Source organism: Anopheles aquasalis, chromosome 3 (assembly GCF_943734665.1).
Source record: "Anopheles aquasalis chromosome 3, idAnoAquaMG_Q_19, whole genome shotgun sequence".
NCBI classification, from domain to species: Eukaryota; Metazoa; Arthropoda; class Insecta; order Diptera; family Culicidae; genus Anopheles; species Anopheles aquasalis.
Window position 1 is genome coordinate 46416564 of NC_064878.1, and position 16570 is coordinate 46433133.

General features: G+C 51.4%; 1 protein-coding gene across 14 annotated transcripts in view; it reads left to right on the forward strand.

The window, feature by feature from the left end:
• The window catches only part of LOC126578930 (RNA-binding protein Musashi homolog Rbp6), a 568145-nt gene that overhangs the window by 352124 nt on the left and 199451 nt on the right, over positions 1–16570 (forward strand). For all 14 annotated transcript variants that reach the window (XR_007608412.1, XM_050241999.1, XM_050241997.1 and 11 more), the window contains one exon: positions 11960–12052. Coding sequence is in view for 13 of the 14 variants with exons in the window: in XM_050241999.1 (XP_050097956.1) it covers positions 11960–12052 (93 nt within the window). In the remaining variant the exon portion in view is untranslated. The remainder of the gene's footprint in view (positions 1–11959; positions 12053–16570) is intronic.

Sequence of the window (16570 nt, forward strand, 5' to 3'; positions counted from 1 at the left end):
TAAATTAATTTAATGTCGAGTGCACGCGAGGGCCGCTGCGAGTGAGCTGTCTCTAGCAACGACGACGACGACGACGACGACTTCACGTCGTCATCTTCATCCGCTTGCCGGAAGTGAACGATGTTGTCGATGTTGCAGCACCAGCACCAGGACTTCATCCTGCTGAAACGGATCAAGACCATACGGTTCGTACATCCGGCATGTGCAGGCGGGATGTGCAAGCTTGCAAAAAAGGGACAACAACAGGAAAAAAAATGGAGCGGCTTCAGCATAAGTAATGTGCAATGTGTTGCCTTCGTACGCAAGAAACCATACGCAGGTCGCTTATGCTTTCCTTTAGAATGGATTTACCGCGTTGAGACACTGAGTGTAGTAAAAGGATAAATTGTCTAGAACTACAAGAAGTGAAGAAGAGAAAGAGAAAGAGAAAGAGAGAGAGAGAGAGAGAGAGAGAGAGAGAGAGAGAGAGAGAGATAAAAGCGAGTACAAAATGCTCCATCATGGTGGTGATGGTGGTGGTCCGAAAGGCTCTTATAATAAACGTCAAAATGTCGCTCATCGCGCTCGTGTGCTTGGCTATCGCCAGTGCCATCATCCTATCAGTCAACCTAAGCGACATCAAGTACACGCACACACATCAGTCACCTTTTGTGATGAGGTTATTTAACGATAATGACTTTGTTGTTGTTGCTGGTGGTTGCACTGCGCGAGGCATCGAAATCTCCCGGACAACTCCCCTAATGATGAACTGCGACAATGATTTCTTTCTAATCATGCCAATAATCATGCGCCACACCAGTGAGTATTGTTCTTCCACCCTGACCCACCCTTTTTGCTACTCTTAGCATTGTCATTCGAAGAAGAAAATCCGAAAAAAACAATCGGACACACCAAGTTCTCTTAACGCTCCCAAAAGCACTCTGTAGCATAACTCTTTTTGCTTAATCCCTTTTTCCATCCAACCATTTTCCTCTTTTCTTGTTACTACCCCTCACTCTTTGTCACCGAATTTGCTTGGAAATTTGAATTTTAAATATATGTAAGTCAGGCGCAAACGAGGCACGGTGGACGCGAGCCGTGAAAATGCGGTCTCGTTCACGGTTGCCCGACCGCCAAGCCTTCGCTCGCGCATATTAACGAGCCACCCCTTCCCTTTGTAGCGCCTCAACACCTCCGGCTGCTGAAGGTTTTTCATCGAAATATCCCTCTCCAGGTGTGTAATCAGCCAGCCGGAGCAACCTGAGCTGAGGTTCAGTCTGTGGTCCTCGGTAACACTAAACTCTGGCACTGGTCTGGCCACGTGTACCCGCAGCAGCCAGCAGCAGTCGGTCATCATTCGGTTGACGGGAACGTGACGAACGTGTTGGGGGGGTTTGACGCCTCCCGGTGGATTCTATTAATCTGAAGAACTCGAGTTATTGTTTTAGCAGTGAACGAGCGTACGCTCTCTCTCTCTCTCTCTCTCTCTCTCTCTCTCTCTCTCTCTCTCTTTCCTTCGGCCATAAATTCCAGTGCTGGTGCCGGTACTGGTAGCCAATTCCGAGCCGAGCTCCAACGTGCAATTAAACCAACATCCCATCTGTCACGACCAGCTCACGAGCATTCGAGCGCCGCCAGTTGCGTCATTTCGGTTGCACACAGCTGCATTTAAGCTGCAATCTCTCCAAATTGTTACTTGCCGGACCGGGTCCGTTCGAATTCGATGGTCCCTCCGCCGTCGTCGGTCCAAAAATCAAATCCACTGTGAACCCTTGCACCCGATCCTGATAGGAAGCGGAGGGAGGGGGCGGGTTTGGCCTGGAGGAATGCGTCCAGACCGCACAGGAACCCGATTCGCACCAGTCAAACGGATGCACCGGAGTTGAGCGAAATATGAACCGAACATTTGGTGCGCAAGTGTGCAAAATGTGCGTTTGTATGTGACTACATCAAAAACTCGCTCGGCGTACGCAACTCGATCCATCCAGCAGCCAGCAGCCGGGACCGCTTCACGCGATGACCAAAAAGGCCATTCGAGAAGTGCACTAGCGCCGTGAACGTGTGCGGCGGTCAAATGCTGGTGTGTTACTGTGCACTGCCGCCTACCAGTAGTAGTAGCCGTGGTGGTATTTTTCGCGGTGGAATGGCGACCAACGAGAAGGTGACGGACTGCAGCCGGTCGCGTTCGACCACCGAACCGATTTTGGTGCATAATTTATTTTCAGTACTGCGTTATTTTGGCAACCCTTTCCGCGCGACTTCACGCATCCCTTGCAAGCGTTCCTCTCCATTTTTGGCGCGGGGGGGATGGAGTGGATTTCTGAAAATTTAAATTCAGTTGCACCTCCCGAAAACTCGCCGCAAAATACGTTGAGAGTGCCCGTCCTGGCGAGAGTGGTGTGGTGTTGATGCAGTGAAGTAGTAGCGCAGCCATCTAAAACTATGCCACTCACTATGCGCTCACTCGGTATGACTGACTGACTGACCTGACACCATCGGTGGTTCGGTTCGGTGTTTCATCGCGTCCTAACCGCAGCACACAGTTCGTTTCAAGCGACATTTCAACGTGCGAGCGGGCGCGAGGGTGGTTTGTACGCACGACGAGCACGTAAAGCATTCCACCCCGCCCCTGGTACCCCCATAACGCGATCGCAGAAGCACCAGCGCTCCGTGATTGAGCGATGCTCGCGTTTATTGGCGCGCTCCACAGCAGGCTGGACTCCAAAACAATAAGCCTGCTGCTGCTGCTGCTGCTGTGATGGTGTGGCGCTCGAACGCGCTTCTGAAAGTTATGCAGCATTCGTTGGGCACTACGACACCCCCACTGGAAAGGGGTGCCGGTGCCACCCGCGAAATGAGATATTTTGTTATTTATTATTAGTATTCGGGCGTATGAATTTTCATACAATTTCAATTTTGTTATGATTGGAAAATATGTTAATTTAAATATTTTATGTGCTAGGCGGCACATATTTATTTTATTTCCTGCGTGCGACCCTCGCGAACATCCCTTGCACTCCCCTCCGCGGGAGCCACGTCGTCACCGGTCGCTCAGATGTAGAGAGAGAGAGAGACAGAGAGCGACGCGTGTATGACATTCGGGTGACCGCAAACCGTGCTGTCGATAGTGGTGTGGGAGGGGGAGCGAGGCTTCCTGATATGGTTTTGCATCGTTTTGTCCCCCTTCTTCTTTTCAACCCCCGTCCCCCGGAGCAGGAGCAGCAACCGGCGCCGGAAGGTAGAGGCGTGAGCACGGATCGCTTCTCAAAAAACTCAGCAGAGCGCGTCGAACGGCCACCAACACGGCCACCAGGCAACCACCCCCCCCCCCCTTCCCCCTCCTGGGGCATTACTCATTCATTTTGCGATAATTTATTGATGAAAATTTCGATTTTTATATCGAGGTTTTCAACGGTGCGCCCCCTCCGGGTTGGTCTACGCCCTGTGCCAGACCAGACCTGGCATAAAATATTCCTGTTGCTCCTGCAAATCGAGTGGCAATCATTTCGTTTCCCGCGTGCTTGTTCTTTTGTCGTTTTTTTTTGGGGGGGGGGGGGGGGAGAGGGGATTTTTTTTCTTCGTTGGTTTGGATTTTGTTTCACTCCTTTACCGCTGTGCGCACGGGGGGGATTTTTCCCGGCATAATTTGCCGCTCCGTATCGTTTGGTCGAATCGAATTGCACCCCGCTCTGCCCTTCCTCCCACGGTGCGTTAATGAAACGCTACCGGTTGGCCGCTACCGGCACAGTTGACCATTTTGGCTGCCCAAGCGTCCTGCACTGTTGATTGGCTTTAATTTCATCGATCAAAGCGATGCAATTGGGGGGGGGGGCTGTAGATGGAGGGTGGTGGCGTCAGTGATTGAAACTCTTTACCACAATCGCGCGGAAGGGCGAGGGCGAATGGGATGGACGTTGGCGGCGAATGTTCGAGCAGGCATAAGTTTATTTATTAATATTTTTACGACACTGTCACTGCGGTGGTGCTAAGGGTGAAATGGACGGGGGTAGTTGCACCTCCACCCCCTCTACCATCGTAACACTAGCGCGTGTGGATGTGAACTCAATCGTTTCATCAAATTAACAAGCGGAAAATTGATACGCGAGCACCACGAGCAGCAGCAGCAGCAGCAGCATACTTTTGGCACCGAACTCGCCGGAGGGGTGTTTTTATGTTGCCACCCCCGTGGGGGTCCCAGGAATGTTCTTTTATATCCTCTGAAAAACCACAGTAAAAAAAACACCAAACGCCTGCTGTTGTGTGTGTTCCAGTTGTGGGGACATTTTGTGGTCCGTGTTGTAAAATCTGATTTTTCCTCGCAACAACCGGGAGGAATTGTCCATTTTCCGGGTCCATACAACCACGATTATAGTTTGATCGGCAGAATAAGCTTAAAGCTTGCGAGCTGGCACAAAAGACCCCCAAAAAGCAGTACAGCGGACGTGCTCAGCGTCGCAGCGTCTTAAAGAAGCACTCGAGAGGAGGTCGCGTGGTGCTACGGGAAGGTCCGCACTTCATTTTTCTCAAATGAACTTCAAGTGTTCTGCCCTCCGCTCCACCGGGGGGGGGGGAAAGGAAACGTCTCACGTTCCCGGAATAAAAGGAAATCGTGAAAGTGAAAAGGCGGCTGCTGCAAAGGTCCGTAAGACGAAACCAACTCGAGGGGCTCAAGGGGGGGGGGTGGCGCACTATTGAAAAGCGGCACTGGAATCCCAACCCGGAGAAGAATAGAACCGTATAGCTTCGAAAGGAGGATCACGAAGCGCGCGACCGAGGCTTGAGAAATGTCTTGAGAGTATAGTGACGTGACCTTGCGCGGGCTTCTGGCCACCACTTTCAGCACCACTAGGAGTACCACCAGAAGCAGAAGAAGAACCACTAAAACAGGCTTCTCTTTCGGGAAATCCAGCTCCATGGCTCGACTTGGCTCGGTAATTGTGTGCTCGCCTCGCACACATACACGGACACACAAACCATTCTTGAAGCTTCTTGAAAACCGATGCCGAAGGTTGAGGGCCATGCCCTGGGTCCTCATTTCATCATCTAAATCCCTAAGAATGGTATTATTATAAATACAATATGAATTTCGCTCTCCCTCACTCTCTTTCTTTCTCTCTCTCTCGTTCTTCAATGGTGGCTTCCCGCTGTGTGAGCCGTAAAGCCGTGAACCAACCAACCCAGGCCAAGGGTTTAAAGCATCGAAAGTGGGGTCTCAATCATCCGACAAGCGAGCGAATGAGAGAGAGCGAAACCATTCTACAGCCGCGCCGTTTGCCGGCAAACCGGCTCATCCTTCAAGAGGCTGCGTCTGCGTCCTTGAGAACCTTCCGGCGCAAGGTTTTGCTTTCAGAGGGGCAGTTCGTTGCGTGATTTTCGATTCCTCGACCGACGATCCTCGGTCTGTTTTCGCTACTGGCCGTCACGGTCACGTTTTGGATATTCCCAAACGGCGTCCCCTACCTCAGGCTTCCAAGAGGCCGCGGACCGTCGACGGCCCATTAAGTATTCATAAAGATATTTTTAAATTATTATTTTTCAATTTGGTGCCCGTATAAAAAATCACATAACTATAAATAATCCATTTCCGACGCCAGCGGGCGTTCGGAAGGAGGGGGCGCGAAAATGCGCACTCCCCGTAGGGAATCCGGTACTTCTGCAGGCCAGTTGGAATTGGGCTTTTATGCACCTCTTTCTTTTCTTTTCTTTTTGCGGGAAAAGGCACTCATGAATATGTTAAGCCCAGGGCGAGATAGTTTCTTTTCTTGCACCGTCGGGCTGCTGCTGCTACTGGAATGTCCGAGTCACATTTACAGAAGACAGCATGACGGAGTGGGGGAGTGGTAGAGAGGTGCTGCATTATTTATTAGAGAGATTTTTTCCTCGATTCAATTAACCTAATTTTGAGATAATTGAATTGATAGCCCACGTTCACGACCAGCCAACACCACCGCCGCCACTTTCTGCTGTAAACTCTTTCTCTCTCTCTCTCTCTCTCTCTCTCTCTCTCTCTCTCTGTCTCTCTTTCTCCTTGTTTCTCTCTGTTGACTTCTTCTTCGTTGAGTTTCTTGGTGTTAATGGATTCGCGTTTTCCTCCACTTACAAATGCCGCGTGGAAAATTGGAAAATAAATTTCAATCAGCATCAACACCCCTCCCCATTCTTGCTCAGAACCCTCACAGGTCCACTCCATAATGAGTCACATCTTGGCCAAGAGAGAACCGAAGAAACCGATCGCGATGCCCGAAAACCGATTTCCATTTATTCATCCGCGACTGACTCAGATGTGTGGCTGTGTGTGCGCGTGTATTTGTGCAGCTTCTCTGACCTCTGGCCTAGAGGGGCGCGCGCGCGAAAGGACCAGAAACCTTCGTTTGCATGTCAACAGCCGGCTCGCTGGCTCCATTGCACCGTTTTGGTGCTGTGTGCTGTCGAAGATGGCAAATGGTGGCAAACAGTGCCATTTGCGTGTGCTGCATACAACATCCCTTTTGCCAAACGGAGAACGCCACACCAGGCAGGCACCTGCAGACACCATCCTGGCCATCACCTGGTCCTGATCCTGGTCCTGGTCCTGGACGTACACAAGGTTTGTGTTCCGTTTGCATGCAGTTCACGTTCACGAAACCAAGAAACGGGAATGAATCCGGCCCACATACACACCTTGCAAACACTCACACAGAGTCTCACATGCAGAGAGCGGACATGGCATAACTATTTGGCCATACATATGTAAATGAAAGCAGAGCGAACGTACTCCAGCGTCTACTGCTGCTGCTGCTGCTGCTGCGTGTCCTTTGCACGGTCTAACACACTACTGTTGATGCGGAGTGGTCGCTACTCCCCCCGGGCCCTGTCGACGGTTCTTTCGGTGGCCGATTTCATTTTCTTCGGCAAGTTTCTTACAACACTGGCCCGTGCACCACAGAAAGGAAGAGAGAGAGAGAGAGCGAGGATCGTCGTTGTTGTCTCACCACCACCCCGTAACGAGTGAGAATAAAATTTTATCCCTCAACCCTTTTCAGTGGCCGGGTGCGCTTTTGGGCGGAGGGAGTGCAAGAGAACCCAGAGGCATTTCGGTCAAGTTTTGGTCTCACTTACGGTGCTCCACTGCGCGTCCTCAGCGGAGTGCGGACCCAAAATTGGATTGTTTGTTGCTTCCAAACTCCAGCACCAAGCGGGGGTTGCAGAGAGGGTGGGAGGGTGGGAGTGTGTTTGAAACTTTGGCCAAATTTCATCCCCCAAAAGGGTCGTGCGCCGAGGGCAGGTTGGTAACGCACCGCACATTACACACTCAGCGCACGTTCTTGCACGCCAAAAACCCTCTGCCATCGCTGCTGCGTGATACCGAGGCATTCGTTACAGTATGCAAATCCAGAGCTTCAACGACGACGACGACGACCGTGACGACGACGATGACGACAGCATCGTTCGCTCGCACGCTCGCTAGAAGTGCAGCAGCATCTTCTGTCCCGATGAAAAGGAAAGAAAGAAAGCACGCAGACGAGTAAAGTTTCGTCTTCGACGGAGCGCCAGGAGGATTACGTGAATTGGTTTACGGTTGCAACCGGCATCACCACCACCGTCACCACGGGAATCCAATATTGATTTCGGCCTCTTGCTCTCTACGGGAGCGTGAAGTCAAATCGAGAATAAATTACTCGCCAGCAACCGGCGGAAGCCCCGTGACCCCCGTCGGTTGTGGAACGAATGAATCTTGACGACGAGTTCCTGAAAAGGAGGAAGTCCTCGCCGAGGACCTCGGTTGTGCCCTGACCATCGTGTGATTGTATCGTGTTTGTTCGTGATTCATTTACTCCAATTACTGGCCTGTGGGGCTAGTGCAATGCTGAATGTGGATGCTTTAAAGCTACTTACCAGACACACAGTGACCACAACAGGACGCTCGAAGGCACCACGGAAGAAGGTGTGTTCCACCGTTGCTGATCTTACCGATTTCGCTCACGTTTTGGCACGCGGAATGAAATTAAAATTAAATTACATTTAAAAATCTCTCAGCTCTGCAGCTCTCTCTGGTTTCACCTTTTGCCACCTTTTTTTCTGCGGCTCGTTGCTGCTTCCTGGAGCTGCTTGGTCGAAAGCATAAGTTATGCTTTCTGGTGAGCGAGCGCCTTCAACGCCCACAGCACAGAGGCTGGCGCAGAAGATGGAAACAGATTTTATAGATTCACGTGGAACGATTTCGGTTTTAATCTCATCACACTGATTTATTGATCTCACTGATTCTCCGGCTCTCCGGGCGCGAGAGTGTTTTCCGCGCGAATCGAATCACACCGGGGTCTTTTAATTGAGAATTCAAACCAGCAGCTGCTGCTGCTGCAGGCTTTGATTTGACATAATCCAATCGTACGGTGCTTCACACTTGATAGGATGTTTGAAACTGGCGCGAAGCATCAGACATCAGGGAAAATTGTAATTTCCTACGCAAAACTACACGACTCCATCATCAACATCACCGTGTGATGGCCATTTGGTTTTTTGATTATTTTTTCGTTCCCTCGCTCATCCTGGAATCTAATAAACTCCGCTACACTGTTACTTGGTCACTTGCAAGTGGAGCAATCAAGCCACGAAGGTACGAAACGATTCTGCATACCAGTCAGTTCCAGTCCAGGACAGGCGGCCTCGAATCGGCGCACAATTCGTACCGATGTCCGCATGTAAAATTCATACGAAAATCACGCACCCCCCCCCCCCCCCCCCCCCCCGGGGAGGAAATGGAATGGAGAGATAGAAAGGCTAAGCTCCCTCGGAACGGAAACGAACCAGAAGCTCCGTCAATCAGCTTCAGCTAATTTGCTTTTTCCCTCGAGCGGTACCCGAGGTGCGCTCCAGCGAAGGAAAACTTTCACGCGACCCTCTGAGGAGTGCTCCGAAGGGGGAGGGACGAAAATCGACGTCCAGCTGATTACAACATGTCCGCTAGTAATGGAATAATGCGATAATAAAGTAATGAATTAATCAAACATGGAATTGAATTTCTCGGCGGCGACCGAGGCAGCGATCACCATTTTCCCTTCTTCTCATCGTCGCGCGATCATCGTGGAATGTCTGATAGAGAGGGAAAAAGAAAGAGAAAGAGAGAGAGAGAGCGAGAGCGAAGGAACGGAATAGTCTAATCGAGGAGACGTCACGATGGTGGTTTGATTGCTGCAAGCAATTTTCCGATTGATCCACGTGGAGGTAATTGCTACCGTACACTCTCACATACACTCCTAAACCCCGGGGTCCAGCTTGTCTGAGGGAATTCGCTAAACTTGGTGGCCCTCATGCTCCATTCTCGAAGGAACCAAATTTAATTATCACCCACGCGAAACGAAACCAGGAACCCCCCGCTCTGCTAAGAGATCAGGCGAGGCGACAACCCACCAGGGATAAGAGTTTGGTCATCGTTACGGCTGGAACCTCCCCGTTGGGAGCAGGAAGAGTGTTAGGCTGCGCCCGGAGGCTGGCTGATTGAAAATTACTCGGACAACTTGATTTGCGAGTCATATGTGGGTCCGTTTTCGAGAGAAAGAGAGAGAGAGAGAGAGAGAGAGAGAGAGAGAGAGAGCGAGGATCTCAGAGCATCCAAGAAGCTTTTGTGCGCGCATCGCGACAACTATGCTTCGTATGCTCGTTAATCGTAGTGCCCTATGGTGAGCTCGCATCGCGTTTTCGACAAACGTCGTCAAGTGTTTTTGGTGATTAGTTCGGAATTGCTTTTTTGCTGAGAAAAAGAACTGAAATGAAGGCTGCAGCAGCAAGTAAAGTGAGTTTGGACCTCCTGAAATGGAGTCTGAAAGGTCAGTCACTACTAACGGCAGCTGGCTAAACGCTTCCGGGAACAAAGGACAAGAAAGGGCTTTCCGATCGAACGGAAAACCATTTTCCTTCGCGCGCGCTCGCTTCAAGTGGCAATTGGAAACGCTCCGGAGTCGTCGCCGTGAATAGCCGCCGGTGGTGTACCGATGTCGATGGAGTAAGTGTGTATGTGTGCTTTTGGGTTCGTGCGAAATGGCACACATGTTGTCAGCAACCCGCTAACGGTCCTCTTGCCCTCTCTCCAACCACCCTCTCAAGGACGGAAGAAGACGGCACTCAAACCCTGCCCTGTCCTTCCCACGAGGTCCGTCGCCACGCCGGGCGAGTTCATGGTCAGCTACGACACGGCCATCTGTTCGATGCGAAACCGCCACTCTTCCCCGACCCTCGAAAAGGATACCTAGTGAAGAGCCCCGGTCGGTGGCGGCGGTGGCCATAATGGCGGCTCGAGAAAAAGATTGTGAACCAAACTCCAATTTGTACATGAATAATTCAGACGAGCGAGACCGAAGACGTCCCGCCACCATACCGACGTCGGCGACGGCGTAGCACTCCGGATACACACATACTCACACCGGACGCACCGGATTCCGATATTGGTAATTTTGTTGGCGAAAGTTCTCATTTCTTTTTATTAGCCGGAACCCGGGAATGTGCGCCGATATTATCCCGGAGGGTTGAAAAAGGAGGAAAGGAAGAGGTTGCCATCGCCGTCGTCATCATCAGTAGTAGCCGGGCGTGTGCTCGCGACTTGGACTGCATTTCGTCGGTTTTTTCTTGGAGCAAACCGTTCAAACAGGGGTCCAAAAGGTGGTCAATTCACTTTGGCCATTTAGAGCGTTTCTGCGCTTTTGGCCACTTCGGTTCGGAGTGTCATTGACGGCGATCGATCGATCGAACGAATCTTTTTTCATTTCTAATTCTTTTGCAATTCATTTCGCTCTATTGCTGCTGCGGGGGTTACTTCGATAATTTTCCTTTTTTGTTTTAAGTGACGGAACTATTCTTTAGAGCAGTTCTCTAAATCTAATCCCCAAGAACACCTCAGTAGTAGAGGAAGTGGTGAGCGAGCGAGTATAAAAACATATTACTCCTTTTTTATCCCTTTGCTCAAGTCAAGTTGTGTGAGTTCATAACAAGTGTGCGAACGAATTCTCTTACATTCTTTTATTTGTTTTGCGGCAACAGCGAGCACGAGTGTGTGCTTGAAATAGAAAGAGAGAGAGAGCGCACTGGGCACAGTGCAGAACGGAAAAGGCACCAGAAAATGCTTTCCGATTCCCTCCCGAGCACAACAATGGAACACAAGATGCTTGGTTCATCTGGTTGGCCAAGAAGGAGCGCAAGATGCGTCAGCAGCACCTCCTCATCGCTCGGTCTGGTTAATATTTTCCGGTACGATTTCCTTCGACAGTTTTTGGTGGCCAGCGAAGCAATCTGGCAACCGCGCTGGCCTTGTGTAAGCGCTTGTGCCGTTTGAGCCGTTTGGAGGACCTTTGAGAACGGGAATTTCACTCCACAACGTGCAATGGAGTGTTGTTGAGCTCTTCTCGCTGGCTGGATTCCCACGACGACCACCACCCCGAACGTCGTGGCGTTCCGGCCTGTCACGATTGTTCAATAAAAATATGTTTTGTATTTATACGATACCGAGGACCGAGTGCCCGGTGCTTTTATGGTGCTTTCGGGTTGCAATTGAAGATAATTTATAATCATCCCGCCCTTGGGAATGGCACGGCCACCGCTCTCTCTCTCTCTCTTTCGCTCTCTAGACGACGGACCAGTAGTGCCGGCCACCGTGAAACCATAAATAACCTTCGGCAAATATACTCGAATGGAATGTCGTACCGTGAATCGGCGTCGTCCTGGTCGTCGTCGTCGTCGTCGTCGACACCGTCCGCGTGGATGCGTTGGAATGTTTGTTGTCCTTCCCGGGGGGGTCCGTGTGCCAGTCGTTCTTCCGTGAGCACATCCCAAATCATTTAGTGACCATCAATCGTGTACCGATTTCTTCCGCTTCCGCTTTCGCTTCCACCACCCTCTAAAGGGATCCCTGTCCCCCTCCCTTCGGGGTTTTATCGTGCTTTGATCGCGCTATTTTCGAAATTAATCTCCTCATCTCTCTCTCTCTCTTTCTTTTTCCTCTTCTTCCCCACAGATGGTGACGAGAACGAAGAAAATATTCGTGGGTGGGCTATCGGCGCCCACCACGCTGGAGGACGTGAAAAGCTACTTCGAACAATTCGGACCGGTAAGTGGGTAGCACCCAAAAATCCACACCCTAGGTATTAAAGATGATCGTTCGGTCGCTGAAAACAGAAAATGGCCGATGGCCACTACTTGCTGCTACTTCCGGTTGCCCGGGTCGGGGAAGCAAATCCTTTCGGGATTCGCTAAACTTTTCCACTTAAGCTTTAGTGCGGTTTTTGAGTTTAGAGCCTCGAGTTGAGTCGAGTTTCGGTGTGATCCGATGGTGAACGTGAAGATAGGATAATTGCTTCTTCCAAAGCCCGCGCAAAACATGGGACCGCACCTCCGTTTGTTCACTCACCGTCGCACCCTCTCGGCTCACTTTCGTGCCCTTCGCGCTGGCAAGTTGCGCTAGTTGACATAATCCCGCCGCCGGCTAGTTGCCGGCTTGTGGTGTTGGCGACATGGCGAGAAAAAGAAGGCAAAAAATGTGAAAAAACGCTCACAAAGAAGAAGGGCAAAAGGTAGGGACACAGGGGTGGCAGGGGAGGCTTCGAGCAACACAAAATCACCTCTCATAGGGGAGGAGTTAGAGCGAGGAAGACGACGAGGCGAGTTAGCATTTATCCAATTGTCCAAACAAATTCCCGGGGCCATTTTAAGTTTGTCCGCGTCCGAGCTTGGCGTGGTGTTGCTCGGCATCCGGACCAACAGGGAGGCCACCGTCCCCCGCCGGGTGGAGGAGAGAGAGGAATGTCGGTAAAGTTAGTCCAGGTCTTCTGCCAGGTCCTGTACCATCGCGGTACCCCTCGAGGGAGAGTTCTCTCTCTCTCTCTCTCTCTCTCTGTTCGCTCTCCACTCCCAGGGATCGCACCATATCGCACCAAAAACCCCGGTCAGTGCCATCGGTGTCTCATTTTCATCGTCCACCGGTCCAGCGGGTCCGTCATCACCTCGGTGGCTGGCTAGCTGGCTGGCTGGCGGCACTGTTTTCCGGCTTCACACCTGGCCACGGAACCCAGGGAGCAAACAAGGGGATCCCGGGGGGGGGGGGGGGGGTCAGAACTTTCCGCTAGTCCACAAGATGCCAACCAGGGAAATACCTGAAGGTTGTTGGATGCACGATAAAGTAGGAAAATCAAACGACCTGGAACCACCGTCGGCGGGCGAAAAGTCACGGATACCGGTCTCACTGGGCCGCTCTTGGTTGAGTTTTTGCGATTGCCGTAAGCCAGAAAGGCCTTTTTTTTGTTGATTTAAAAAAAATGTGAGGAAAGCCCTTAAGGGTGTCACAGGGTGGCTGTCCCGGTTTTCGCGGCCAAACAACGGCCAAATGGTATTTAGGGAAACTAAAATTAAATTCATATCAGTTAAGAGCCTGCACTGAACTTTGTCATCCAAGACAGCTTGCTGGAGGCCTTTCCGGTGGAACTGTACGCCACCCTAAAACACCGCAAACTTTGCACCCCAGATCGCGATCACGCTGCTGAACGTTTTGCTTTTTGTTCCCCGTTTGAGTCCGGGGCCATTGCTTAAAATGGCGGCAAAAAATGGGGAATTTCCAAATGAACTGGAAAGCAACCCCCGCTATCCCACCCCCAGTCGTGGTGCTGGCAGAATACCGAGCACCACCGAGAGCAAGAGCCCAGCTGTTGTCGGTTCGGTCTGGTGCTCATAAGTGAATCAATCGAGTTGAAGCACGAGGTACGTCTAGCTCCAGGTCCCCTCCCACCCACCTGGCCCACGAAAAACTAAATCAACGACGATATGTCGTCTTGCGATGTGGACACCCATGGCACCCCCTCTTAAACCACCCTCCGAAAACTCACGTGGCACAGTGCTAGCAGCGCTGGTGCGGCTGAGACTAGTGAACCGTCCCAGAGTGAATGCCATTTCTATTGCGCACCTCGTGCGCACCGCACTTGTCAGAAGCAATCGAACGAAAAATGTGCCACCATTTTGTTGCCCCCTTTTGCATTTGTGCACCGTTTGCCTCGTCGGCTGCACTTGCACACGTTATGCAGCAGCATCACAAGCATCGTCGCTGGTGGACGTCGTTGGACGGCCAAGGAACAATGCTGCTCCTTCGCATTCCACATTGGCATTCTGCTGGCGACGCAAAGGGGCGCTGCAACGGGGAGAAACACTTGTTAGTGAGTCGATAGGGGAGGAACGGGGCCGGGGACCGGCGGCAGAGAGGACAACGGACGTCTATTGATTCGCTTCTGCTCTGTTTGTTGTTTGTTTGCTCAGGCGTCTCTCGAGCGTCGTGCTTGGTGTTTATTTGCTGCTGCTGCTGCTGCTCGTGCTCGATTGTTCTGTTCGGCGAAAACCAACGGAGCAGCAGCAGCAGCAGCACCCAGGAATGTGCCAGTCGCTCACCATTCCTCTCCCTTTCCTTGCACTTTACTGCGGATTGCAACGGGATCACCATCAGCAGCAGCAGCATCGAAGGCGATGGCGAAGCAGACTCGTTCGTTCGTTCGTTCGTTCGAATCGCTGCGTATCAAATCGCAATCGAAGCCAAGATTTCGGATCACACCGGTGGGTAGGGGGGTGAGCGGTTTGGAGGGTTTTGCGGCCGCACCTCTTCATCGAGAATCGTGCTCGTGCTCGCTTCGCAGGATTAAATTCATGTGCAATTGATTTTCTCAATTTACACTCTATTTATCGCCCTCGATATTCTATGGCTGGTGTTGCTGCTGGTGCTGCTGGTGCTGCTAAGTCGTCCTCGTCGTCGTCGTTCGTTGATCCTTCTTCTTTTTCCTCGTTTTCGCTCCCATGCGGCACCCAACGTGTTGCTACACCCCACGTCCCTCTGGGTCAGCAACAGCATAAACCAACATTAAGCGCAGATTCGCGGTGTCACGGGGTCTTTGTGAAGGGAAAACCTCAAACCACCCACCATTTCGGGGAGGGGTGGTACTCTAGACGAGTTTTCCAAGATGTTGGCAACGAGAACCCTTTGTTCGAACGCAACGCGAACGAAGCTCACGTGTTTTCCGCGGTGATGGAACTCGATCGACAGCGCGAACAGAGCAGAGAATGCATTAACCGATGCAAAATGGTTGGCGTCGTGGCAAATCGTGAAGCGTGTAGTCGCCTGAATGCACACAGACGCGCGCACACACGTTCGGATTACGTTCGAATTGTCGCACGAATTTATTGCGGGTTTTCCCGCTATTATACCGAACGTTGAGTTTTGTGAGGAGAGTCGCGACTGAGGTTTAGTGATGCGAACCGATTTTTCTCCGTTTTTGTTTTCGAAAGCGAGGGGGAAAATCACCTGGACGCGTGGAAAAATCCATGTTCCATGCTGCGGGTGGCGGTTTAACGAGAAATCTTGAGCCCAATGTGAGCAAAGCACCATCGCCATTAACCAAGCAACGCTCAAACGCGATGAGGCGATGCATACGAATGAGGCTCGTTTGGAGGGGGGATGCATTTTTCCTGCTCCTGCTCATTAATTAAATCCACATCACAGTTCGCTCCATTGGATCTTCGGCATCGTTAGGCCCGCTGAACGTTTCATTCCATTTCCATTCCGTTCGACCGATTGATGAGAATGTGAAATGAGGTCCTTCAAATGCTGCTCGCTGTTCGATCGCTCTGCGAACACTCCACTTTGCATACTGGTTTCCCCTTCGGCGACAAGCTTGCTTCACTTCTTTCGAAAACACTTAACGAGGAACTGTTGTTGCTGGTGTTCAGGTACAGTCATTGTTTCTTCGCCCACCCCGAGCGGTAGATTTCACGTTCACCATTCTCTGATCGCTAAGCATCCTCAGAAGGAGCTCGCGGTTGGATTCGTGGAAAAATCATATTCCATCGAACCGCTTGTCACTTGTCATCGCTTTCTACGAATTCCACTGAGGCGATGATGGTTGTTCTAGGTTGTTCGAGCTTCAACAGCAGCAGCAGCAGCAGCAGCGCCACCAACGGGATACTTATCATCCATCGAGGAGCAACAATGCTCGTCCTAGATAACGAGACTTCCAGCGATGGTGACTAGACAGTCAGGCTGGCAGGCAGGCAGGCAGGCAGGCCGGCAGCATGAGCCGAAGAGAATGGGCTACAGCCAAACGATCGCATAAAAATGATTTGCATATCGCTCTCAACAAGTACCGAGATTGAGTTCGTAACCGCACGGCTCCGGCGGGGGCATAATGTTTCACATCGCCCGGTTAACATGTGACCGACTTGTCCCCGTTGGTTGCGAAACATTTCTCGCATCTTCTAGCGGCCATTTTGCGCGCCCATTCCGTTTGCACCGATTGAGCTCGCGGTGCTGTGCGTACGATAATGTGCACAATAATTGTGCCGATTTGCGTTTTCCATTTGCACAACCAAACGGCCACTGTGGTCGCGAGAGGAGAGGAGAGAGGGAGAGAGGAGCTGCTGCTTCCGGAGTCCAACGACGACGACGACGACGGTGGTGGCGGCCAAGGAGTAACAAGTTCTCGGCACTGAAACCAACCCATTCCAGGGCTGCGTCGATTTTATTACACTCCCGCACACTCACAAAGAGAGCTGCCAACAATCCCCTGGTGTGCTGTTGTTGTTGTTGTTGTTGTTGGTG